The sequence below is a fragment of the Halichoeres trimaculatus genome, unplaced genomic scaffold, assembly GCF_033239565.1.
Source record: "Halichoeres trimaculatus isolate MK-OKI-2021-1 unplaced genomic scaffold, fHalTri1.1 fHalTri1_scaffold_18, whole genome shotgun sequence".
In the NCBI taxonomy this organism is placed as follows: Eukaryota; Metazoa; Chordata; class Actinopteri; order Labriformes; family Labridae; genus Halichoeres; species Halichoeres trimaculatus.
The window spans coordinates 14,396,255-14,422,783 of NW_027437196.1; the positions used below are offsets into that span (position 1 = coordinate 14,396,255).

General features: G+C 43.5%; 1 protein-coding gene across 3 annotated transcripts in view; it reads left to right on the plus strand.

Annotated features, from left to right (window-relative positions):
* The window catches only part of sulf1 (sulfatase 1), a 101,881-nt gene that overhangs the window by 59,997 nt on the left and 15,355 nt on the right, over positions 1-26,529 (plus strand). Inside the window, exons 2-10 of one of the 3 annotated variants that reach the window (XM_074693062.1) lie at positions 3,311-3,459; positions 3,533-3,766; positions 18,220-18,506; positions 18,930-19,169; positions 19,787-19,938; positions 22,649-22,818; positions 25,384-25,534; positions 25,643-25,818; positions 25,978-26,106. In XM_074693062.1, coding sequence (XP_074549163.1) covers positions 18,332-18,506; positions 18,930-19,169; positions 19,787-19,938; positions 22,649-22,818; positions 25,384-25,534; positions 25,643-25,818; positions 25,978-26,106 — 1,193 coding nt within the window. In that variant the 5' untranslated portion in view covers positions 3,311-3,459; positions 3,533-3,766; positions 18,220-18,331. Of the gene's footprint in view, positions 1-3,310; positions 3,767-7,823; positions 7,897-18,219; positions 18,507-18,929; positions 19,170-19,786; positions 19,939-22,648; positions 22,819-25,383; positions 25,535-25,642; positions 25,819-25,977; positions 26,107-26,529 lie in introns of those variants that run through there. The other 2 variants (XM_074693065.1, XM_074693063.1) reach the window with 2 other exon arrangements.

The window sequence follows — 26,529 nt, forward strand, 5'->3', positions numbered from 1 at the left end:
TCATTTGTTCATGTTACCATCAGTTTATCATCAGAAGCTTGGTTTACAAACTCAAATCGGATCCTGACTCTTTCTTAAGGCCTTACTGACAAGAATGATCAAATTAAAAAGTCAGGAATGTCTTTTATTTGCATTTTTAAATCCTTGTTCATATGAAACGTTGACAGAACATAAACATCTGCAAAAAAACACCAGTGACAAATCAAGGCCACTAGTTGACTGAAGAACATCAGGCACCCTTGGGTTAAAAAAAAAACAATTGATATTGGAGAGCAAGTGAGGCTGTGATTTCACAGTTTTCACAGGATATGTCTGATCTCTGATCACCAGCAACAGAAGGAGTATTTTCAAAGGATTCTGCTGTGGGACCGAATTCCATCTGCAGTACCGGGTACTGATTTACGTAAAATCAAATGGTACCATGTTCCGGTACTCAAACACATGGTTGTTACTGTGAGGAAGTGGAAGAGTAGGCGATTTTCCATGCTGGACATGAACACAGCACTGCAAGTTTATATTTTGAGAATAAATATGCTAATTGAAAACTTTGAGATTTCCTTTTTTAACAAATTGAAATTTATTACCATATAAACACACACAAAACTATTGAAAATTGGTACTGTTGAGTACCGATTGCCAGGTTTCGGGCATCAGTATTGTATCGTTGCAAATGTGGAAGGTACCCATCTTTATCTTCTGCTCAAAACATGGTTTCTGTGAAAACACAGTGATCCTACATTATTTTCTTTGAATGTTTCCATGTAAATAACCTCTTAGATGTTGACACAAGCTCTGCTCCCACAGTGAGCAGTTAATTAGTTGGTAGTTTATACGTCGCCTCTGGAGTGTCTGAAGGACTTCAAGCTGCTGACACACTCAGTACTGCGATACCCATCAGTCACTGGGCACAAATCTACTCCACTGCATTACAGGAGCTGGATAGCATGTCAGTACTTCTGTGCCGGCTATTTAAAAAGAAACTGCAGCTCGAGCCAATGCCACCCCTGGGATTTCCTTCCTCCACATCATGACAATTTCCAGCAGCTCCAGTGCTCACAGTCTATACTGGCACAGAGGGCGGATAACAGCTATGACACCCCTATGTATCTCATTCAGCCAGACTGAATGGGGCTAGTGAACCGAGTAGCCCCCCAACACTGGCCTCTGCCTGCACCTGCAGACCCAACTGATGGTAGAAGCTGGATAGAAAAGGGGGGAAGCAAGTTGAAAATGTAGGAATCCACTTTTAAACATAAAGTGACAAGAGTCAGAGACAGTGGGAAGATATTACGCTGTATTTTGGACCCAGTTTGAGGTCTTCAGTATGATATCACTGAAGATGTTAAAGACAGGAATCTTCCTTGATGGGTTTTATGAATTTTGTGGGATGAGAATGGAAGAAGACCAAATGAAGGTTACCAGAGAACCACTGCTCATTCATGAGATAAGGGTTTTATCAAGACCTCCTCCTGTCCTTGTTCTTTCATTGCTGTTGTGCTTTTCATTAAAAAATAAGGATAGAGAGTAAGAAAGGTCACGTAAGATGGAGAACAAGAGTTTTCATTTGAGGAATGAGCAGTTTCCAACTCTGAAAAGTCCAAAGGTGAGCCCCTCCAGGATAAGCCTGGTGCATGTTTCCCTTTCAGAAACTTATCCTGATAACCTTTTCTGTCTGGATGGATTTATGATGTTTACAGATGTGCTCAGCTTATGAAAAAACAGACCCTCACCCCCATTGGGGCAGCCATCTTTAATCCAGTAAAGAGCACAGGGATTTGGTCGCCCCTGGCCTGCCTGAAGGCCCTTTGGAAACCTCTCGGCCGTGAGAATGGGGGGCTGGGGTTGGAGGTGTGGGGCTGGGGTGTGGGTAGCCATGCAGGAGGGGCTCGGGACAGTCTTTGTGAATTTAGTTAATCTAATTTGAGCTCTTTCCCCCTAAGGCCCTTTTTTCTCCCTCACCGCTGCCCCTGTTTCAAACATCAGTCCAAGCTGGGGAAAGTTTCACGTGTCCCTGGTGAAAATAGGCTTTGTTTAGTTTAATCCAATATCCTCGTATGTAAACCTGGGGGGAAATATAACTGAGGGTCTCAGTGAAGAAATTGGCAGTATCTCTCTGCTGTTGTTTGTGGTGCAATCAAATTAAAATGGAAACATGATACACATGGGAGATCAGAGCAGAATCACAGCATAACATTTATGAAACCTAAGAAGCTGGGTCACACAATGTAAATAGTGTCAGAAAAAGAAGTGATCCCTTTGGAAGAATTAGTTTTGAATTAAGATTTATATTAAAAAAAAACAACAACTTTTAATTGAAGGTAGTTAATTGACAATCAGTGTCTTTGTGAGTCTCAGCCTGTTAAGATGTTGACACTCAAAGACCAGAAACAGAGGCTGGGGTTGCTGCTTATTGAATGTAAATGACCCACTTAGAAGCCTTCCTTTAGCGTTTCACACCTCTGATTAACTCATTGTGATGCTGTCGGATATCAAATGGGTATCAGCTCATTAGGGCTGCCTTTGAAGTAGCTCCTGAGTATCATCAGGGTCTTGTAATCCTTTTTTAATGGATCAGTGAGTAGGACAGTGGTTCAACAAAATGATTAATGTGACAGACTTTCTCACCTCGTGATTCTTGTGTTTCACTTGAAAACTGGTTGATTTATTCAGGAAATGCGGCAGTAATGGTGTAAATGTCCACGTGTTGGTGGTAAACATTGGCTTTATCATTGCTTCCATCAAGCCGTAAACCTGTAACCCCTCTTATCTCGGCTTCTTTTCCTTTTTTTTCCCTTTCTGTCTCGCTCTTTCCTGAGCTTTGTAATTTTAGTGTCTTTCCCCTCTGCCCTCCTTTTTAACTTAAGGCAATAGGTGGTGAAGGGCAGGAATGCAGCCGAGGGACTGTAAGGATTTATCACACTAAGGTGTGAGGGCTGCTGCCTGTGCTTCTGCGCCTGGAGATGTAGCAGTTTAGTGCCAATAGCATTCCCACCATGAAGGCAATGCAGAATTTTATTGCTTTTTAGTTTGATTCTTTAGACCACATACTCTGCAGCTGCAGGCAGAGGCATGAGGAGGACAGAGGGGTCAGGTACAGAGAGGAGTCTGTGTCAGTCTGAGTGTTTGAATGATTATGTAACATTAGGAGAATAGAAATCATAATCATTTTATCCCTGTCTTACTTTTAATCTTTTCTTTTGCCATATAACAAGCTTTCTCTCTTTCACACTCCCTCCCTCTCTCCCCTCCCTATTCCTCTCTTTCCACTCCTCTCACTCTCCCTGTCCCTTCCTCCTTCTCTGCCTCTCAGGTTACGATGACTGGGGGTTTTCTTGCTTCCATCTCGTAGTGTCTCAGCCTGTGTGTGCGCGGCTGCATGCATGCGTGTGTGTGTCTCCCTCAGCGTTGAGCTGTGTCCTTGTCCCTGCCTCCTGGCAGCAAGGAGCCACCCAGCAGCCGGTCTGTGATTGGGCAGGGGAGTGGGGTTCTTGACACAGCGCGGTGCTGACTGCTCCGGGACGTGTTTCAACAGATGGTCGAGGTTAGAGAGTGTCATCACATCGGAGAGAGGATTAGAGGAGAGAGGTTGTCTTCCAGGAGCTGTGTGGTCCCCCTTCCTCTTCAACCCAAAATCCCAGCACCAAGACACAAACCCCTCTATGAGCGAAGAGAGAGCGGCTCAAGAAACGGGAGAAGCAAACACAGAGAGGAATCCAAGCTTTGCCTCTCACTCACTCGACCGGCACTCTGCTCCCCTGCCTTACAGGTACCTTACAACTTTCCTACTGTCTTCATTTTCTGCTCTTTTTCTTGCTGTTTTCACTTCTCCTCCTCTGCTTCCATGCCTCTGAGTTTACACAGTTTGCAGTAAATTTCTGATGCAGCAGGCAGTCAGGAGTGGGGAGCCTACAAGTGCAGTAAATCTCTGCTGGCTGTACAGCAGCTCTGTGTGTGCTGGACTTCATAGTTTTCCCCCTGAATGACAGGAATTCCCTCTGTCGCAAATTCCTTACTCTCAGGGGATTAGAAGGCAGCACATTCCATTAATGTCATTTTTTCCTCAATCCATAAGCAGCCATCTGTTAATTTCTAGCTGTGAATGCAGGATGTTTGAGAGGAATCTAAATCTACTTGAGGTGAAAGAGCTTATTATCATTTACAGAAGTATGCTACGTAATGAATTGTGTCTGTGGGAGCATCACATGAGTTATATAACCCACATGAGTAACAAATAATCAAGTGTGTTTTCCCTCTCTGTCCTGAATTATTCACGTCTGTTAGGAGTGTTTCTGTAAGCTCTTCTTCAGCTGTTATTCTTAGATGCCACAGCTCTTTCTACATTCCCAAAACTTGATGTTGCATTCAGCCTACATATGTTTTTACATCAGTCTTATTCAAAGTGCACCTCTGGCAGCATGTGTGAGTTAACGCTAAATGGATGAGCTGCTGAAGAGTGCTTTCTGGACAAACTGTCAAAGCTCAGCCGAGAAGGCAGAGGCTCAGATTGTACACCTCACTTCAGCTATTTAACTCCAGTCAGGTGAGGAGGGAAACTTGCCAGTGGAGTGAGCTGTATGATGCATAGCGTTTACACCCTGCTTTAAGCACTGTGCATGTTTCTGTGTATGAGGTGTTTGCGGAGGAGATTGAGAGGCAGTGTGGACAGCAGCCGGGCAGAGAGGAGAGGAGGTTGTATGGGTGAAAGCTGCTGTTGTGTGGATTCGTGTTTACCTTGGTAAACCAGCCGTAGCTACACTTCCTGCTTGTTACTTCAAGTATTTAACACAACCGCCAATAGACTGTGATAACTGTTGCTTTAAGGCCAGTGGAGATTTGCGTGTACAGGATTTGAGTGTTTGGGGAGATCAATGAGACAGCTGAGAGGTTTCCAAGAGGACAGATGGGAGATTTTGATAGTTTTGTGGAAGTTTTAAAAGCCGGATACTTTAGCTGTGTTTAACAGAGAGAGAAATCTAAGTGCATGAAACATTTCGTCAACAAGCTCTAAAAAATTAAACTCCCTCAAACTTAATATTTGTATGTTTCTGTTCAGCTTGATTTGGTTCATTTAAAGGAAGAGTACAGGTCTCATGACTCTGTTCTGTGTGTAGAATAAATGTTTTCATCTCCTCTGCTAGTCCACAGAAAGCAGTTTTTCTGAATAGCACAAATATGCTGTGGTTTCCATCAAAGCAGCTTGTTTGTACCAAGCACAATTAGGAGCCAGACTGGCTTACGTTTCAAAACATTGGCCGTGCCAATTTGTATTACTGAATTGGAAAGCTGGAGAAAAAAAAAAACGATGAGGTCTGCCCTCAAACTCTCACCATCGACGAGACCGATGCATAAATCTCTCCCCTTCACTCCTGTTTCACCCAGCAGCTTTTAGATTCAATTTCTGATTACCTCACCCGGAGCACAGCAAAGCACAGCAAAGCACAGCAAAGCAGCTTTGGGGCGTTTTTCAGAATGTCGAGCTGACTGCCAGCTCAGAGGAGAAGAGGGAGATCCCTTAAACAGTTTAGCTTCACTATGCTACAAACAAGAGCGTGAGCAGCTGCTGCAAATAATTAGGTTTTGGGGGGCAGACGCTTGCCAAGACAAACGTTGTTCCAGTAGCGGCTCTGCCATCATTTGAATCTACTGCTGTGTGTGTGTGTGTGTGTGTGCATGTGAGCGTGTGTGTGAAAGCAATAAGTGAAGTAATTCTGTCCCCTGATAAGCACGATGAGTGAGTAAGTGTAAAGGAAGAGGAAAAGACAGTATCAGTGCTTTCATTACTGACCAAGGTGAGTGTGTATGTGTGGTCACAGTGAATCAGAGGCTTCCCGGACAGCGTGAGTGACTTCTTACACACCAACAAGGTCAAATGCACCCAATGCTTCACAGCCTTAAATGTATCAGTCAGGAGATCTCTGCTTGTTGCACAGAGAGCGTCCTCACCTGCATCTCCTCCAGTATTTCCCGCAGTTTGTGTGTGTTCTCGTCCCTGAGCATGATAAGAAAAGATTTCCTAAACCGCCCTCTCCTCCAGCGCTTGTTTATCTCTTCAGCTTAATGATAGTGTTCCTCACACTCGCCTGATTGCATAGTAGCGCTGGAGTCGATTGCACAGACCTATCACTGCAAATGACCGGTATTTGAACAGTGCGTATTTGGCATGCTTTTATTTGTGCGGGATCTAGAAAGGCTATCTTTAGATGACTCAGCCACTTTCCTCGCTTCCTTTGTTGTCCTGGCTGATCAAACACTTCCAAAGAGTTTCATTGCACCAACATGCAGCTTTCAAAACCTGTCCTTGACTTTTGAGTACATATCTCCAGGGAAATGTGCCGTGCATATCTAAACGCCACACAAACCCTGCTGCATTGATCTATTTATGGGTGCTGGGGGGGCTCACAATAGCACTCCTATGTGTTTGTTCAGCCCCTCATTTGAGCCCTAAAGGTCAGGGCATGCAAACATTGCATTCAGCTCATCTTTGGTGGGAATGCCTGATCCTGTAGCACTTTCACATGATGCAGAGAGCTGCAAAGTCTCAGCTTTTTCATCCTGCATTGTTTCTTTTTCCATTGTCTGGAGCCTCCACCTTGATGACTAGTTAGAAAGAGAAAATGTTTGGAGAAGAAAAGCCAGTAATGACCTCTGACAGAGTTCTTGTAATTTTCTCCAGAGAATGAATAGAGTGAGAAAAGATGTGAGGTCGCACTTGGCTTTATTCTTTATTGCCCACTTTTAGCCACAAAGTGAGAGACAGAGGATTTTAATTCTTCTTTTGATTCTGCTTTTGTTTGAGTGTCACTGCACGTAGCTGCAGCAACAGGCTTAAGATGGAGAAAGAGAAAGCTGGGTCAAGAGAGACACAGAGGGCAAAGTGGAGGAGGGATAAAGCAGAAGAGGCCGAGATAAGACACAGGGAGGTGTGGACATGTGGTAAAGATGGAGACCAAAGAAGAAGTTGACACAAAGATCCAGTGGCCAGAGGCTGCACTCAGACTTCATTCTTCTCACACGTGCTCACGTTTGAAACACATGGACACAAACGTAATCTTCTAGTGAGACAGCCATGGACAAAAGAGAAACATAGAAAAATGTGTACACATGTACACACCATCTATGAGCTTACCCCCTCTCTCCTTCACCCCCCAGAGGGCTGCACTGTCCCTGCTTTGTCATCCCTCTTGTCCAATAATCCCCTCCCCAGGGAGAAGCAATCTGTTTTAGATTTGAAAGAGAAAGGGCCCTGCCTGTATCACGTACAATTAAGCAGCCGTCAGAATGCGTCGGCGTAAGTTTGGAGGGAGAAGTGCTGCCACTGGGGGGTTGTCCCTTTCATCCACCGCCTTTCCAGAATGGAGATAATAGGGTGGGAGGGTTGGAGGGACGGGAATGAAGGGGGCCAGAGGGAATGAATACATTTCCTCACCCCTCCATCCCGCTCCACAGCTCGACTAATAGAAGCCAGCATGCGTTTGTTTCAGCTCTTCTGCTCCTTTTCTTCCCTTCTCCCCTGGAGCGGGCAAACACATTCAGCCTCTGCCAGTGCTTCCCTCTCCTGCCCGTGTGTGTGAGCGTGTGCACAAACACTTAGATGTGTGGACTTGGCCATGTGCTGCTGGTAGCCTCTGGTGCTGTTTGCCCTTACTTGAACGCTTTGCTGCCGATGCAGAGTGGTTGAATATTTAAGCAGCTAAAGTCTTGAAGGTTGATCAACTTTGTTTAAACTGACATGGTCCAGCATTGCATGACAGCATTATCTCCGCTTTGCTTTGCTTGAATCGCCTGCAGCAAGTTCAGCCGGGTTTGGCTGGTGTCTCTCAAACATGCTGGGATGATGTGTCGACTGCATTCCTTCAGCTTTGGCTCAGACGTAAAGCCATGGAGGGATTTGGAGCGGTAAGCTTCCTGTTTTATGCTTTGAAGCTAATTATATCTTCACTTGATAACCTCATTTAGATATTGTACGATGCTAGGAGATCTGGATTTTTGGCCTGGCAGGATAAAGTTAATTAAATCACAGATGACGTTACTGCATGCTTCAGAAAAGCCACACACTGAGCCAGAGGCAATGGAAAGGAGAGCTCCCCTGTGTACAAATTACAGGTTACGTGTCTGTCTGCGCTGAAGTCTGACTGATTCTGACTCTGTTTCACTGAATGACTGGGTGTGCAAAGACGGAGTTTACGATATCCAAATACACACGCTCACATGCCCAAAGGGATCGGGGCAGAGTGCGGTGCTGAACAGGCACAGGTGCAATCGTACGAGTGGGTTTTTTTTTATGAGTGGTATCATGTTGGTGTGTCACAGCCGCTCTGAGGAGTTTGTTTATGGCGTCCAGGGTCACGCAGGCTGGTTCTCATGGTCTATGTTTGTCTACAGTTCCCAGAGAATATGCCTACACATGTTCCACATTTTAGGGGTGTTTGGTTTCATGCGCCAGCAGCAGAACTACTCTGCTGACTGAGCTGCTACCACGTCACCCTGAGGAATCTACCTTTTGTGTTCAAGTGTCTTGGAAATGGTTTTGTCTGTTCTTTTAGAGTAAGGGGCCTCAACTACACTCTGTGTTGTAGGGTCCCTCTTATTACTTTACTTACATCTGGCTTGACCTTCAGCTAACACTGTTCACCTCATATACACTGCAAAAAACTGAAACCTTATCAAGTTTTTCTGTCTTATTTCCAATAGAAAATGTCTTTTTAGACTGAATTTGAGCTGCATTCAATTGATCAGCCCAGAAAAATCTCTTATTTCAAGTTGTTTCAGACAAAAATGAGGTCTGAATTGCTTGTAACAAGTTAAAAACATCTACCAATGAAACAAGATAAAAATTACTTGTATTAAGACTTTATTCTAGTTTCCACAAAATTTTCTAGCTAATTTTTTTTGTTCTGTTTGCAGATTTTTATTCACTTGTTACAAGCAATTTAGACCTTATTTAATTTTTAAATAACTTGGAGGCCATGCCCACAGGTAGCCGGATATTTTCAAAAACGAATATCCCCCCTTGTTTGTTTTTAAAAATACTTAAATGCGCCGGTGAGTGCGGCTCGAGGAATGCCAAACCCATAACACCCAGGCAGTGTTTTCCAGACGTAAAACCTGAGTCAGCCAACTAGAGTGAGCCCCCGTCATTCAGCTGTGACGTTTAAGAACCAAAAACTCTGTTTACCCGCGTCTACACGAAACCATGAAACCGGAGTTTTCCAAAAACTTCATTTTGGCTGCAGTTCTGACAAAACATCGTTTTCGGTGACGTAAAACTGTGGTTTCGTGTGGATGACAGGCGTAAATGTATAAAAATATATGTGTTTTTCTAAATACCCGGCTACGTGTGGACATGGCCTAAGTCTAAAAAGACATTTTTTACTAAAAATAAGACACAAACACTTGATAACATTTCCAGTTTTTGCAGTGTTGAGTTTTTCTGGGCACCCTATTATTAACAGCTAAAAGCTTTATCTTCTTATTTCAAGTTTTTGTTGTGAACTTGTAGCTTTACTAGTTTAATTTTACACAGTTAATTTATGAAGCAACCTAGTAAAACAGTGACTATGTTTATTCATATAGCGTTGTACAAATTTCCTATCCTCATTGACCCAACAGAGTGATTTTTTTTTATTTTAAATTTATAACAAGGACAAAAAAATTATGCTTGTTTCAGCTGCTTGCAGTCATCTCATTGTCTGTTTGGAATTATGTCCTAAAAGTGATGTTTCAAGGCCTAATTCTTCCCAGAAGAGCTGTGTTTGTTGAGTTTGAAAACCAGGATGTTCTGTTTACCTTTCTTTTTTTCTTTACTCACTGCCAAACACAACACCGCCTGTATTAAATTAAACATTATTATCTTCAGTCTTTATAATAAGCAACAAAATCTCTATTTTTATACTACAGAGATGGGAAAAAGTGAAGCAGAATTTGGTCTTCAGAACATTTTATACCTTATCCTTGCTTTTCAGAGCTTTGGTGGACATCAATAACTGCTGGATTGTCACTGCAGTGGTTGTGCTGTTAAACTCAAAGATGGTCCATTGGTTTTAACTTTAAGTCATTGACTACAGAGCATTTTGCATGGCAGTCTTTTGATTTAAACACCCTGATCTCTTGCCCTCCCCTCCATTTCCATCAGAGTTTGGTTTGAGGTCAATTGCATTCTTGTTTTGTAAAGTTTATGTGCTAAAATGACACAGCTTTAAAACAAAGCAACCCAACCCCTCATCAAAGTCCATCCCATTGTTTTATTCTGGACATAATCAAGCTTCACTGAACACTGTAGAGCTTTTGACCAGAGTAAACCTCTGAGCCTCAAGAAAACAGAAAAAAAGTGTTGATTTTTTTTGTTTCTTTTGCACATTTTAATCTCTAACTTTCTTTTTCCTGCCTGTCCCTCTGTCTTTCCCTTTACACCATGCTGCTGATTTCATGGAAAAGAAATCAATCTCTATTCTTGACTGTTACCTCAGTGGAAACCCATTGAAGCAATTTGCCATAGCTCTCTTTAGTGGTAATAGGAATAATTTATCTGGGGTATATTTGACGAGTCAAAGAGACAAGTAAGCCACCCGTGAGTGAGCAATATGTTCTCCCGCCTCTCACGCCAACTTTCTCTGGAGCTCCCACAGCCTGATAGTGTGTTTGTAATGAGAGTGTGGGTTTTGACAAGAGCGAGTAGTCTGGAGGAATATAAATGAATTTTATTCTTCTGAGGTCGTCTATCACAAATGGTTTCCATTCATGGCTTTGAAAAGGTTTAAGAAGAAAGCTTTGGCTTCAGGCCCATATCATATAACTGTGGCTGCTGATCCTCTAATTGTGATTCCATGTTTTGATATCACACTATAAATCAGATAAATGTTTCTCCTTTCATTCACTTTCTCCTCTTTCTATTCTCTTTCTCTTACACTCTTTGAGTAATAATCAGAGTTTTCACTTGTAAAATATGACCCCAGTTGAAAGCAAAACTGTCAGACGGACTTTATGTCATAAAAACTGAACAGGAAACATCTTGAAGTTCTGGATGCATTTACCAGTGTTACATTGTTGTAGTGCTTCAGAACAGGACTTGTGTCTGGCAAAGGACTTGATTTTCAAAACTCATGACTTGACTTGGATTTTAGTGCTGATGACTCAAGCTCTAGCATTGACTGTATTAGGACAGTAGATGGAGAGGGGGATTCAGACTTATTAGTTTCATATTTTAAGTTTCAAGAAATGGGTAGCATGTCCTTTTCCGTCAACAGTCCCTGCTAGCATGCTTAGAGGAGCGCCAGTAAGCCTTAATTTTCAATCTTTAAAAGAAATATCAAGGATGAGATGGGAGGTAAGCTCATATTTTAACTAAGTGGCAACCTCCAGTCTGAGAATATGAGACAATGCGGAAGTGCTAAAATCTGCTGTTTCTCGAGTGTTCGCTTGAGGCTTGCTCCAGAAGTAGTGGAATTCACATACACACCAAGCCAAAAAAAGCAGTTTTCAAAGCAGAAATTAACATATTTACAGCCTGGTTCAAAAAACGTCTCCTGTCTGAGTCGCTAATTTTACTAACGGCACACACTGTACTGGGGGTGAATTTTTTTCTAACGCGGCCGTTCAGAGGATATTAAGATCGCGAGCTCCCCCAATAAGAAGTACAGCTGAGGGTCACATGGCGGGCGGCACCCTATGCTTGTAGGCCAAGCCCTTGCCACTACCAATATGGCCGTTATAGCCAATGTGCTTAATTTTCTGTTTCAGAAACAGATGGGTGACGTTGGCGAGACTACGTCCATGTTTTATACAGTCTATGATTTTAACAGACATCCATCCAGGATAGAGCTAAAAAATTAGTGAGATACCAAAGTTGGTAGAGACAGGAGAAAAACAAAGTGCATCATTGTATCAAAATTTTTGTTTGATTGATTGATTTTAATCCAATAATCGATCCTAAAAACTGACTCACATGTGATGTGCAGTTTTTGGGAGAATACAGCTCATGATACAATCTGTAGACATCATCATTCAACTTTTTTACTTGGTCTGGTTGTAAAAAAACAAACTGAAAATTGCAAATATAGGAAACATCAAAGAATGGCAGTTTTAAACAAATAGGTACCTCTTAAATCGTTTGAGAATTGAGTCAAGAGATAACCATATCACCCCAGCCCTGAAAGTTGGTCCACTTAGACTGTCGATCACATTTCACCTGGCATACTGACTGAATGTTAGCAAATAAACTGACTCAATCGCTGGGTCCGAGATGTTTGGTTTGTTAAAACTCTGGTCAAAAGTGAGCGAATTGTGGATGTTTCTAAGTTCATTAAGCAGAATAGCAGAATAGATGAGTGTGACTCTCCTTTAAGAAGAGTACTTGAAGCTCAGTGCTGTAATTTGGGTGATAATTTAAATCTCCAGATTAGAAAGGGCCCACACATGCAGCAGGGTTCAAATAGTGATATGGTTGGATTAAAACAGCAGTTGTCCTTCTAAGAAATAGTGAAAGTGGGGGTTCTGGCTGGGGCTCAGGCTTCTGAGGAAATGACAGTAATCTTTTTGATCAACACTTAAGCCCCATTTGTGAGCACTACCAGCAAAAAAACCTTTACTCGAGAGCCACTACAGAGGTTACCCTCTGAACACCCAAGGACTAGAACACACATATACACACATACAGATAAATAAACACACGCAGCTTTCTCTTTACAAAATGACCTTGTGTGTTTTTTAATCATTTTTCTCCCTCACGGTTTCCATCAACCCACCTGGTGGCTCATGGGACATTCCCACTTTGAAGTCTTTTGGACCCAAATTCCTTTAATTATACATTAAGATGAATCCATAATATTGATGGGGTGGCCTGGCAGCCTTGGCACTACAAAGGGTCTCTTACCAGGTCCGAGAGAAACATGAGGGGTTCCACTAATAGCTGTGCATGCTCTCGCTCCAGGTTCACATTTCACTGAATCGAGCCCATTCTTCCTCATTAAAGTGGCCTGCATTGTGCCCCAAACACACCACATACCAGCCGATGGGAATCAATCCTAGCTACAACATCTGAATTTTTACAACCATGACATGGACAAAATAAAGATTCTGCAATTCCCTGTCAAGGTGAAGAGCTATGTAGCCATAAACATGTTGATACAAAGAGCCAGTGATGTCCCCTCTCTGCTCTGCACTTGTGTTTTTTTTTCGCTGGAATTTTTTTAAAGATCCAACACCAATCCTGGCAATTTGGTCAAACAAATCAGCAGAGTTAAGAGTCTGAAAACACCAAGGTCTGAGCATTTTCCAAGTGTTTATCCACAGCCAAGTGGGTGCACTGGGACAGTGCTCTCCTTCAGCCTGCTCGGTGTGGCTGACGCTCAGGTCTTGGTGGGTAAAATCTGCAGCCTTTGGCCTGGCCGGCAGAAGGGTCCTTGACACAGGCTCTCCTCAGTGCAAAAAAACCCTCGTCAGTCCTCATGGCAGCACACCAGCTGAATTACAGAAATATTTGGACAAACCCAAATCTAAGGCCCTAGACTAATCATTTCTCCCATCTGAAATGAGGAAGGGGAGCAGTCTGCATGAAAACTGTCTCTGATTCATAGCAAAATACTTCTAAGCACTTTTGTTTTCTACTTTTCTCATTGTAGTGGATCTCTTGGGCTTGTGCCATCATTTCCAACCGGTTCACCTGTTCACTGAGACAGAAAAACCTGCAGAGTCCAACCGATGGCATTAGACTTGAATGCCTTTTCTTTGCCATTGTCTCTTTGCGACTTGGTTGCAGAGATGAACTGTGCAAATATAGGAGAAAAAGAAAGAACAGACAGTGTTAGAAGAGCACTGGAAAATGTCTGTAGTCCTTACAGGTAAGGCTTTTCGTAAATGACTGATTTACTGTAGCGAGGCATAGCATCTGTTTTGTGTTTGACTTGCATCTTGAGGGAAGGTAAACCCCTTCACCTCCAAACTTTTCAGACTAATTTAAATAATTCAGGCAGACATGCATTAGCGAACAAACATGCCACTTTGAGGAGTACAAGGATTCATGGCGGCTGTTCAGTGTGCTCATTCTTGGGAAAATACTTCATGTGTCTTCTCAATGCGTCTGCTGTTTTTCAGTGACAGCTGATAAATGCATGGCTGAACAGAACCTGAGCCAGATGCAGCCTGTTCACCATTGTTAAAATGAAGATGCTGGGCAATCACAAGCAGCTTTTACAAGACCTTTCTAACTTTCATACCTCGGCACTAAACTCCCTCCAATCAATTTTTTTCTCTTTCCCCTCAGAGTTTCCCCTCTTAACCCCTGTGTGTGGGTAGCCTCAGGTTGCTGAGGTTAGGTTAAACAAGCCGCCATCAAAGCCATATTACCACTCGGGTCAGAGGAGGGTCAGGGTGCAGCAGGGTGTGTGGTTTGAGGCCCTAACTGGAGGGCACAACTGCCAACCAGCCAAATAGTACTGCCCTGGATGGTTACACAAGCAGCAACTCTATTATGTTCAGCTTTACTCGGTGCACAAAGCTCAGCTGTCTGTGCAGCCGTACCAAATCACTGAGCAATGCTGCGTGTGCCAAAGGAACGCAAGTGAAAGAGTCGTTCCCTGCAAGTCGAGTAAGAAAAAAAAGTTACTTTCATGAAAGTGAAGATTAGCGGGGTGTTGAGGTGGGCTAAACATCCTTGGTGTTGATGGCCATTAATCTGAAAATTACACATCTTTTATGTATCTGGCAGCTGCGTGTCTGTAAACTTCACAGTGGCCTTTTTGTTCCAGTCCTTTGAACCCCTGGGCATTTAACGTTCCTCACATCCCTCCCCAATATTCCTCCTCCAGCTTAACTATGATGAGTACAGTAAAGGCTCATTTAAAGGGTCATTAGCGTTAATCCTCCAAAACAATGAGGAAGGAGAAACAATGTGCTCCCTGGTTCTCTGACTTGGTCCAGGAATAAAGACCTCTTGTCTACTTTGCAGATGTGTGGAGGAAACCTGTTTGACTTGTATGAAATATATGAAATAAATAAAATACTTCATCCAAAAAGAAACAGTTTCTCTAGGGGTTGGTGAATTTGTGAACTTGTGTAAAATTTAAAGGCAAATAATCAATAGACTTAAACAAGAGCCAATCAGATGCAGATGCTTAATCAGGCTCAGATCTGCTTTTGATACTTGTTTTGTACATTCTGTAACTCAAAAAGTGACAAACGAATCTTCATGAAGTTTTCAGGAAATGTTCAAAATGGGATAAGAAAGAAGTGACAAAATTTGGAGGTGATCCAGATCATCATCTGTATCTAGGTTTTTTTTTTAAAGGATTCTTTTTCATTGTAAGATTGGGCCATTTTTACCGTATGTGTATGGTTCTCCATGATAAATGGTCAAAAAGAGTCTCTCAGGAGTTAAGATTGTCATTTTATTCTGTAGAGTCCACAATGTGCAGTTTTCCTGCAGCTGTGTAGCTTTTTTTTTTGTAGCACCATCTGTTTTTGTCATGAAGGTTTACAATTCTACAACTCTAGCTACTGGTGCAGTAGTTGGGCTTGGTGTGTGCCTTGCTCTGCTGTATAAGCCAGTAAACTCTGTGGATAAAGCCCCTCCCTGAGGACAGGTTTTTTGTACCTTTTTCTTTGCATTAATTCTTGTGGTTAACAGGAATGCTCTGAACCAAATCCGACCAAAGATGAATCATTGGTGTACCCATTTTTCCTAGTCATGGGTTTTAGACCAGCCAGTTGTCTTCTGCTCTAAAAACTCTGCTCATGCACACTGCTCTTCTCAGTAAACTAGTCTTTTTCTTCAGCGATTAAGAGTCAAGCTACTAATAATGTTACTCATGTTGACCTTAAGATGGACAACTGCCTAACGACCCTGATGCATGTTTTCAGCAGATTCAGCTAAAACAACAGTTTTGAGTGAACTTCAGATGACCTTGTGAGGAACGTGGATCAGATATTATGAAGTTGGGATACGAGGTAATCTAAAGGACAAAGGGAGGCCTGCTGAGTCGTTCAGCTTGGGCCCACATCCCATTGGTTGTCACATATGGCACTTTATTAGCCCTGCCATCTCAGTCGTTTCAGACAGTGTAGCTATTGAAACCACCATAACCAACAGCATCAGCACCACAAGGATTGTCTCAGGTTTCACAATGAGCCTTCTTGTGTGTTTTCTCACTTCTCTCAGTCCCATGAAGAGCCCATTGCTGGGAACCATTGGCATGTAAAATTGAATTTGTGCTGGGTGCTAACATTACACTACTTGGCTGACTAGCTTACAGTTGATTTCAAGTCTGCTCAACTGAAATAGTTGATTTTTGTCTAGATCTGGGATGCCTCTATTGTTCCTGGGAAGTGATCCCATTCATGTAGGAGGACTTGAACCCTCATGGCAGGAAAATGTTTTTTTTTCTTTCTTTTTTTTTTATGGGAAGAGGTCTTTGTGTGTGAGTGTCTTATGAGTCTCTGTGTGTCACCATATGTTTGTACTGTAGTTTGGGATGTGTGTGTAATTCACTGTGAGGTTCTGTGCACTCTGCCACCCTGCGCTGGAGGGGTGTTTGTCCAAACGGCGCCAATGTTTGCACAAGGCTGTCACGATGACTGGGTTGGCTGGCCCAGACACTGCTCATCTGAAACGCAGGACAAACCAAAGGGCTCTTAAATCTTTGACTGAAGCGCCAGTGGAGACAACATCTGACTAGAGGAAAACCAGATAAACAATTCAGCACCAAAAAAAACACCACACACCTCTTAACCATTTGAGATTCAGAGAAGATTCATTGTATTGATGTTTCCTTATTCACAGCTATCTGCTTTTCACATCAATATGAGAACAAGTGTGTGCATAGAGGGGCTTTTTTCTTAATTAAAATCACCATCATTCTTAATTATCCCACTAAGGTCAGACTGTGATTCCAAGTTAAGACATATAAATGATGACTTCTTCAAGGTGTTACTTACATGCCAATTGATGCGGGCGCCTTGTGGAAATAAGGGTTAAGGCGGAGCCACACAGTAGGGTTTGTTAGGCTCAGGTGTCATAGACCTGCCATTTGTTTTCAGGCCATTAACTCCGAATAGTGAGCGGTATGGTGCCACCCGGCAGGATGGCTGCTGCCCACACAGCCCTTTTTCACAGGCAGTGATGAAGTACTCATTGTAGCAGAGTAATAGCTCACCTCACAGCCTGAAGCCATTTTTCACAGACTATTTTACAATTAAGGTGATCCTTCAAGGAATCTATTGATCAATATTTGAACTTCATCTGTCTTTGTTTGGTTTAAAGTTCATCTTTTCCTATCAGAGAGTTCAAGATTTAACTGCAGGACTGGTAAAGTGTAGGAAAAAGGATTTACAGCCTCTTTCCTACCAACCATGACTTTGTAAGAGGCTGCAGAGTGCTACGATGACTCAGTGCTACGCTGTGATTGGCGACAGTGCCACTGAGGTTAATGTAGCGGAACCCTCTCCCCGCCTCTCGTGCCCCCTAACCCCCTCCCCCCTAGTGTGGTCCCATCCTCCCCACCGGCCCTCTGTCACGCTTGACTCAACAGGGGGTGACTTTTGAGTGACAGGTGGAAGGTGGACCGCAATTGGTCGACACAGGAGAGTGGCTGTGGGTGTTTGAGTGCAGGCAGCCAATGGCGCAGTCTTGGCACAGTTAGCCGAACAACAGCTCTCCAGTAGTGATAGAGAGTTTCCGAGCGTGAGTGTGTGTTATCTGATACAGAGGGAGAGAGTGAAAAAGACAAGAAAAAGCTCTGAGATAACGCACGAGGAAGACCAGACAGAATGAGACTGGAGGGATTCTCTGAGGTGAGCTCAGGGTTTCTCCATCTTTGCTTTTCTTTTGATGACAAAGTTCTTTGTGTTTCTGTGATTTTTCTGGGTAAAGTTTTGTTCAGGAGGAATGATGTTGAGGGATTTTGTTTTCATGGGAGTGTATTCATGGAGTTGCAGTCAGGATGCAACACATGTTTGAACTGTTGGGTAAGTTTTCCGCGGTGGACCATCAAGCACTGAAGTGTGGAAGAATCTTTTTTGGCTCTTCTGTTTATATATAAACTGCTGTGTGTGATTTGTGACCAGATGTATAAATTGTTTCTGAAGTAAAGCGCCTCAGATGTTTCTGGATTAACTGTCTTCCTGGGAGCATGATGCAATCCCCTATTCCACCTCTTTAAAAATAGCCTGTGTTACTTTTTTCCCTTGGTATAATATCTCAGAGTGATTTCTTCTTCTCTGTCTTCACAGCCAACCACAGCTGAGGGAGCTGCACGGGTGTGAGTGAGCGGTCTGGCTGGACCTCTTCTCCCATCCCTAATCCTCCCACCTAGCCAGCCCGTCTCCTGTCGTCTCAGGCATCATGCTGGTGCACTGGTTGGCCTGGATGGTCCTGTTGTCTCTGGACTGGGCTCCAGGCAGCTGGGCCTTCATCACCACACGGGCTCAGGGGCTGAGGGGTCGCATCCAGAGAGACCGTAGAAACATCCGGCCAAACATTATCCTCATCATGACAGATGACCAAGATGTGGAGTTAGGTAAGGCTGGCACACTTCCTGGTCTGCTTTGAACCATCAGACTCTTTTTTTTCTTGGGTCCTTTTTTATTATTTTGTATTACCAAAAACGTTACTGAAAGGTGTAATACCTTTTATGTACTGTGTTTTAATCAAGTGCTTTGTCTTAATGGGCATTTGCATCAGGAAATTTGTGCTTTTTCTCAACACATGAAATATTAAACAGTGGCCATAAGCCAGAGCCAGATGGCCATCTGGCCTATTAACTGCTGAATTATAATTAATTACCACTGAGTGAATTCAGTGTGAAAAGGTCAAGTTATACAAATATTTAGAAGATAATGTTAATACAATCTTTAAGAGTTGATTTATACAAAAAAATATCCTCAAAAGATGTCAATGAAGCTGCATCATATCAGACTGACCTCCAAACCTTGTCCTTCAGGTTCACTACAAGTGATGAACAAAACCCGTAGGATTATGGAAGATGGAGGCACGACTTTCACCAACGCCTTCGTCACCACACCCATGTGCTGCCCGTCTCGTTCCTCGATGTTGACGGGAAAGTATGTTCACAACCATAACACGTACACCAACAATGAGAACTGCTCCTCCCCTTCCTGGCAGGCTCAGCACGAGCCTCGCTCATTCGCAGTCTATCTCAACAACACTGGCTACAGGACAGGTCAGTCAAAAACAGGATCTCTTATTTATGAGCTCTTTTTTATTCATGAAAATCCAAGTCAAAGATGAGCATCAATGCAGAACTGTTCATGTTTTCCAGTTGTATACTTTGATGCATTTTATAAGTTACGTATGGATATCATGAGATGCTGTCAATCAACAACAGCTCAAATGTCCGCCTGGCTCCTCAATACTAGCTCAATACAAATTTATACAGCACGCTCGACTCCACTCCGCCCTGCCTGGCTGTCTGCTGTGAGAAATGCAAACACAGTGAGTGTGCCAGGTTGCTGTCATGTTGCCTCAGACAGTGTCTGTGTGAGTGATGGGCAGGCGTTGGACTGGGCAGCTCAGTGGGGTCCTGTGGGCTGCAGCGTGGCCTGCGGTTTTTGAGCCGATGCGTTAGCCTGCAATTAGCCATCTCTGGGACAGCCTGGCACCCTGCCCGGCCTATCCGAGAAATCTCTGCAGGGAAGCCAGTGAAAAAGAAGAACTGCAGAAAAGTTAAAGAAAGAAGTCGGAGATGTGAACAGTGGTGTTTGAAAGTTTGAAGTGAAAAAGAATCAAAACTTGAACTTTAAAAGACATCGTCTCTTTTTCTGTCCCACTTTTCTGCAGGCTTCTTCGGCAAGTACCTCAATGAGTACAATGGCAGCTACATCCCACCTGGGTGGCGCGAATGGCTCGGATTGATAAAAAATTCCCGCTTCTATAATTACACTGTCTGTCGCAATGGTTACAAAGAGAAACATGGTGCAGATTATGCCAAGGTATGTGTTTCCATCACTTCTAAAGAGAGACCATTAACTCAATCACTCATTTGTTTTCCCTTTATGACCTAATGTAGAGACTTCGCCTGACAAATTGCAGGTTTCATTCTTCTTATAAATACAGACATCTAGGACCTTCACTTATCGTGGTGTTGTGATCTAGGCTGACAGGAATTTTCATTTGAGAATTAAAGGGAAAGAGCTGTTGGAGGTGGCGTCTCCTCTCTGTGCTGCATCCCTTTATTATGACACACTGTACCTCCACATTTAGACTCTGTAGAGTTAAAGCGTATTTATCAGAAGGAAACTTTTTCTGAGATAAACACCACCCATAGCTTGTCTTTGTCTCTGTCTGAATCCTTTTCCTTTTCATTTTTGAACTCACTGGGAATCATTTCATGAATGTACCACAATAACAAAGGGAAGGGAGACTTCACTTTACCATGTTCTGAGTCTGGAGATGAACACCGTGGTTGCCCTGTCTTTCTGCGGCTTTGGATGGCATGTGTGATCAATCTTCCACAAATGTTTTTGCAAGAGCTGTCAGTTTGTTTTTCGCAGCTCCATGCCAGTATCTTCCCAGGTAGCGTTTCCTTGGGCACATGAGGAATCCGTGAGGAGGGTTGTAGTTTGGATACATGTCAAGTTTCAAGATGGTCCGTCCAAAAGATGGGCAAACAAATGTCTGGACTGCTATCCCTCTGCCAACTTGGACTGAGGTGTAAAGTTACCCACAGGCTGAGGCCCAGGTGTTTACATGACATGTGCTTGGTCAGCAGATTGTGGTTTAAAACCAAATGGATGCACTATTTGCACATTTAGTGCCAAGAACCATTACCCTGGTACCACTCAGACCAACACAACTCCTCTTTTGAGACTCACACAGGGTGAGAGGTTTATAGTTATCCACATGTAATGCCTCTGGCACACCATGACATTGTGATTAGATGAGGCACTCACCCAGTGATTTCATTCAATTAAGTCCCATCTGATTTTCCATCTGTAGAAGGATGAGTTCATTGAGGTTAAGGCTTTTGTGAAAAAAAAGGAAACTTCTTATAAGTCCATTTTAGTGCGAGAAGATGCAAGCTCCTTTTTTTGCATCTGATTCTAAACCAGTGTTCATTTAGACAGAAGGGCGCCAATCAAGAATGATGCTTCAAGTGAGTTGAATCAAATCTTTCTGACACTTTTGAATTGGAAGTTATTCAAGGGAATATCTTCTCATTGAAACCAAAATTGTATTGTTTCTTCAACAGTCAGACCAGCGCATTTGCTGTTGCACTTTAAATGTCAGAATGAGAATTTCTATGAGGAAATGTCAATGGGAAATTAAACCATGTTTAATGAGTTTGTATTACGTGACTGCCACTCTGAATGCATCATCCCCAAAGGGTTGTGGGAAAAGTGATACTCTTCACCTCCCTGACCATTTCAGAGTTGCTGGCCAGGCATTCCCCATGACACTGTCACTTCCTCACGACCTGCCAGAGCCTTAAGCAGCACTGGCACCGATTTCCAGAGAGCTGGTTAACACGGAGAAACAAGTATGGCAATGCTTTGCTGTGCCATGTGCACACAATCACCAGTCTCCACTGGCATGCGCTGCCACCGGGCCATTAAAGCTATCCTGGCTATAAAGGCTAATAATAGAGACAGGATGAATCAGCCAGACACACTTCTGACATTTCAGGGAAATCACCCTTTACCCTTTCATTCTGAAGCTGGCACTCCCTTCCGCATGTTGTGTGCCAAACAGCAGCATGCCAAAACTGCAGGTAGAATGGTTGGTCTACTGTTGGAAACTTGGCAAAAGCTTTTGTGATTTCAGCTTAGGGTGTGACCTCGAGTATATTTAAAAATAAAAGAGGCTCCACCACGCCTGGAATAAAGGTTGTGATAAAATGACAACGCCTGTGTTTTGTTTGAAGTGACAATTTCACATTTCCTGAGTTGAAGCTCTTTAAAGTACATGATCCTTTCATTCATTTGGCTGTGCTCTCTTTGTAAATGCCACTAAAGTTCGGAAACGGATTACTCAGCGTCTAGTGGCCCGTACATCATCTCCATGTCCTTTATGTTTGTCATCATTCACTTCAGCTTGTTACAAGATTAATGCCTGAGGCTTATACATTTTGATGCTTTTGTATTTGATTTGTGTTCCATCATAACCCAGACTCAATCATCAAGAATGAAGGGAAACACAAAAAGCAGAGAGACAGTATCGAATGAAGTTGCATAGGAAAAGAGAGAGGGGCTAGCCCCTCAGGAGTGGAGTACAGATGGTGGGAACCGTCATAACAACATACCATTTGAGAGCACCAGGCTCCTCTCACCGTCAATTGGTGTCACATTCAATAGTGCAGAGATTCACTGATGTGGCAAAAGTCCATATACTGTATACACATACACACAGGCCAGAGCACACACTCACATTAACACACACAGGCAAGCTGCCAGCTGTTGACTCGACAGATTGGTAATGTAGTGTACTCAATGGCCCCGGTTCATATCCCCACTGGCCCCTCTCCATTTATTTTAAAAAGACTGAACCGGGGAGAGCAACGTGTCACACTGATTGGTCTGCAAACGGGTTTTATCAAAGCTTGTGTTGTTTCACATGTTTCCCCAATCCCTCCTTCTCTTCACCTGGATTTCTAAACCCAGCAGCACCGAATAACTGTGTGTTTCTCACTGTTTTTTTTTCCAGGACTACTTCACAGACCTGATCACCAACGACAGCATCAACTTTTTCCGCATGTCCAAGCGAGTGTACCCTCACCGCCCTGTGATGATGGTCATCAGCCACGCTGCTCCGCACGGCCCCGAGGACTCGGCCCCGCAGTACGCCGAGCACTTCCCAAATGCTTCACAGCACATGTGAGTTACATGCAGACTCAAATCATAGCACATGCTCCAACACATAGGCTCATCAGGGTTCCCACATTGGAATTTTAAGGCTGTGAAATAACGAGAAATAAATGTGTGAGGCTCATGTTTAGAAATTATACACCCAGACGTTCCTGCAGCTTTCATCTACCGTCGTATGGAAATCTTCGTGTTAACAACCAATTAGAGATTTTATGATTTGGTGTACCTGACATTATCCCAGCGCCCCAGCCCGTCAATCCCCCAGTGATGACAGGTTGTTTAGGAGCTCCTGGGGTCTGCGACTCGGCAAGCGTGAAATCAAAATGATTTATCGTCCAAGAAAAGCTCAGGCACATACCATTAAGAAGATCAGTGATGTCTTTTTTTAAACAGAGCACTGTGCTCATGTGGAGCCAACTTTGGCCTTCCTCAACTCATCACTGAATTGAGGCAGCACTCCAATACTCGGGGTCGTTCCATGGCAACATGCCCTGGCATCTCTTGGTGGGCCAAGGCTCCCAGGATGCACTGCTCCACTGAGTAGGGGGAGGGGGTACTTAGAGTTGTAGCAGTGGAGTTCATAGCTCTGGGACTGCTGTTCCCTTTCAATATTTTTTTGTTTTTTTTTGTTTTCCTGAGCTTTATGTCTCCCTCTTTCATCCCGTCACTTTTTACCTACTTTAAAATCCCCTCCGTCCGTTTGCTCTACCGCTTTGTTGTCTATCTCTACATCTCTCTTCTTCCTCTCCCCCTCTCCTTCCCTTTTGTGAATTCTGCTGAAGACTTCCTGATTCTGTCCATATCAATGAGTATTTTCTCCCCGCAGCTCCAGGGACGAGAGGAATGCATTGTGCGCCTTTGTGACATTATTAATTTATTTTTAGCTCGAGCCTCCGAGCGAAGGAGGCGGAGCTGGGGCCTGTGGCTGACTAAAGGGGTTGCCCCAGTGATTTTGTGTATAGAATATGTGGCACGACTTCTGTGGAAGGGACTAAAGAGTGTTTGTTTTGCTGTTGTCTTGTAACACTTCAGTAACAGACATGGAGAGCTGTTTTGGTGGGAGACTGTTTGGAGCTAGTTACATTCTATGTGGATATTTGGCACAGTTACACTTTGAGTTATGGTAATTTTCTACAGAAGTCTGCAGACCATGAAGTACCTGTAATTCATAATGCACAGAGTTGGGAAGACGCTGAAGTAAAGGAGGAGCAGCCTCATAAATCAAATGAGTGTCTGTACTTTTTGACAGCAACAATAGCAGGGGAGGTTTGATGTTAATGTCATTAACATTCCTCTCTGAAGGTGTCTCTTGGATCCAAGCGCAGCTCCTGACTTATTTTTAAACTTTCTAGATGTAGTGTACTTTCTCAGCAGCATGTCTCTTTGTAGCAGGGAGTGAGTGGAAGTTATTCCAGCCGTCGTGCAATGAGTAACGTTAATGTAACTAATCCTCATACTGGATGTGTACATAGTAAGTTTTGTAAGGTCAGGACAGGAGGCTAGATAGTGGGCGCAGCTCGCCTTAGGCTCCAGTAATCCAGAGCTAATACCATAAAACACGACCTATATGTGACATGTGGCAGGTGTGACCTCTCCTATGGACTGGCTTCATTCCGCTGACCTCTGCATTCCTGGTTCCCTGGTGCCCAGGGCCCCATACCTTGGTGGCCCATTGCCCAGAGACTGGTCCCTTTGTGGGGCTTATTAGACCGCCTGGGTAGGTGGGTGAAGAGTTCACCCTCCTCACAAAGCGGGCCTGAGGAGACGAGGGCAGAAGGCAGCTCACTCAATCAGAGCAGAGCAGATTCTAAAGCGGGTCTTTATTAAGAATCCAGATCTTGATACTTTGTCTCCCTGGAGCTCAGTCAGGAAATAAACTGATTCTCTTGCAATTTAAGAGGCCAGATACACACACTTTCAGTGTTTTATTCTACCTAACAAGTTTGTTTTTCTAAATCAACTTCATCTGTAACTCAACCACATGTCTCCTCCATCTACACCTAACAGGTGAGCAGCTCCTCTCTCTGCTGGAACAAACAAAAAGCCCGCTTCACTTTTCACTCCCCTTCATCCACCCTTCTTCTATCCCCTTTTCAAATGACCAAGACATATTGAGTTTTTGGTCCAGAACTTGTTGCAAACTTGACTTTGGGGCCTATTATTTTCTTAAGCATGTGCCAACCCTCAAATGTCATGTCTGTGCCAAGAGCACAGCGGAGCTCGGAGACTCTCGTCTCTGTGTGAGGGGAGAGATGGCCAGAGAGAGGTGTGGAAAAACAGCGACAGTGCTGGCTGCTGAGTATTTGTACATTTCCTTCAACACATAGAGCAGCTATTTATGATTTTTTAACGCAGTGGACAACTGTAGCACCTGTTACTGAGCAGCAGTTTGTGAGAAGTAGCAGACAGGTGTTTTTTGGCACCAGGGATGAGGTCTTGCATGCATCCATTAAGATTTTCTTGCTTATGTGCTACCTCAGCAGGCGCACAGAATACATGTGTGCTCTGTAAACCCCACAGCAGGGAGTTTTCTCACATCCCTGTCTCCTGTTTCTCCTGTGTGTGCCTGTCTAGCACCCCCAGCTACAACTATGCCCCCAACATGGACAAACACTGGATCATGCAGTACACTGGCCCCATGAAGCCCATCCACATGGAGTTCACCAACTTCCTGCATCGGAAGAGGCTGCAGACACTCATGTCTGTGGATGACTCAGTACAGAAAGTAAGAGCACCACTAACAACACCTCAGCAGTCACTTTGGCACATGTTTTTGTTTCAGATGTCAGCGTTATTCATTGTCTGTTTTCTCATGTAATTTGTTTTCCTCCAGGTTTATGAGATGCTAGAGGAAACTGGAGAGCTGGACAACACTTACATCATCTACACAGCAGACCACGGCTACCACATTGGTCAATTTGGATTGGTCAAGGGCAAGTCGATGCCCTATGACTTTGACATTCGTGTGCCATTTTTCCTCAGGGGACCAAATGTAGAGCCAGGGGCTGTGTAAGTCCAAGCAAAACTTTATGTGCTTAAAAGAACGAACAGGACTTCGTGTTGCTTGATGCCTCTTTGTCTAAGTTTTCATTTGTTTCAAAACATTTTTCTATTCTAAAACAACTACCGTTTTTCAGAACTTAACCATGGGTGTCTGTTTTCCTTCAGAAACCCTCATCTGGTCCTGAACATAGACCTAGCTCCCACGATCCTCCACATTGCAGGGCTGGACACGCCTCCAGACATGGATGGAAAGTCCATTCTTAAACTGCTGGAACAGGACAGGACTGGCAACAGGTCTGTGTGGATCCATCATGCCATGCTGTCATGGATATTATGTACAGTAATTGCACAGTGTGTATGATATGTGCAACAGTACTTTTCATTTACCATTACTGAGCGAATGCTAATTTCCAGAGCCAAAATAATTGCGTTTTGCTCCAGCTGAGCACAAAGTGGGTTTGGGGCAATTTAGTGGATTTTCCTTGGCTGTGGGACTCTGGCTTGTGTCCGTTGAGGTTCTTCTAATGAGGTTTCCTGTAGAATTTGTTTGCAAATTGAATCATTTGTTTCCCAAGCAAGCTAAGTCTACACAAAGCAACCAATATTTAAGGAAAGGCATTGTCTCTTGTTTGGGATTCAAAAGAAGCACAAACAGTTGTTGTAAATATGTATCTTTAATGCAGGAAAACATCAATCACATTGAAAAATGTACAAAGA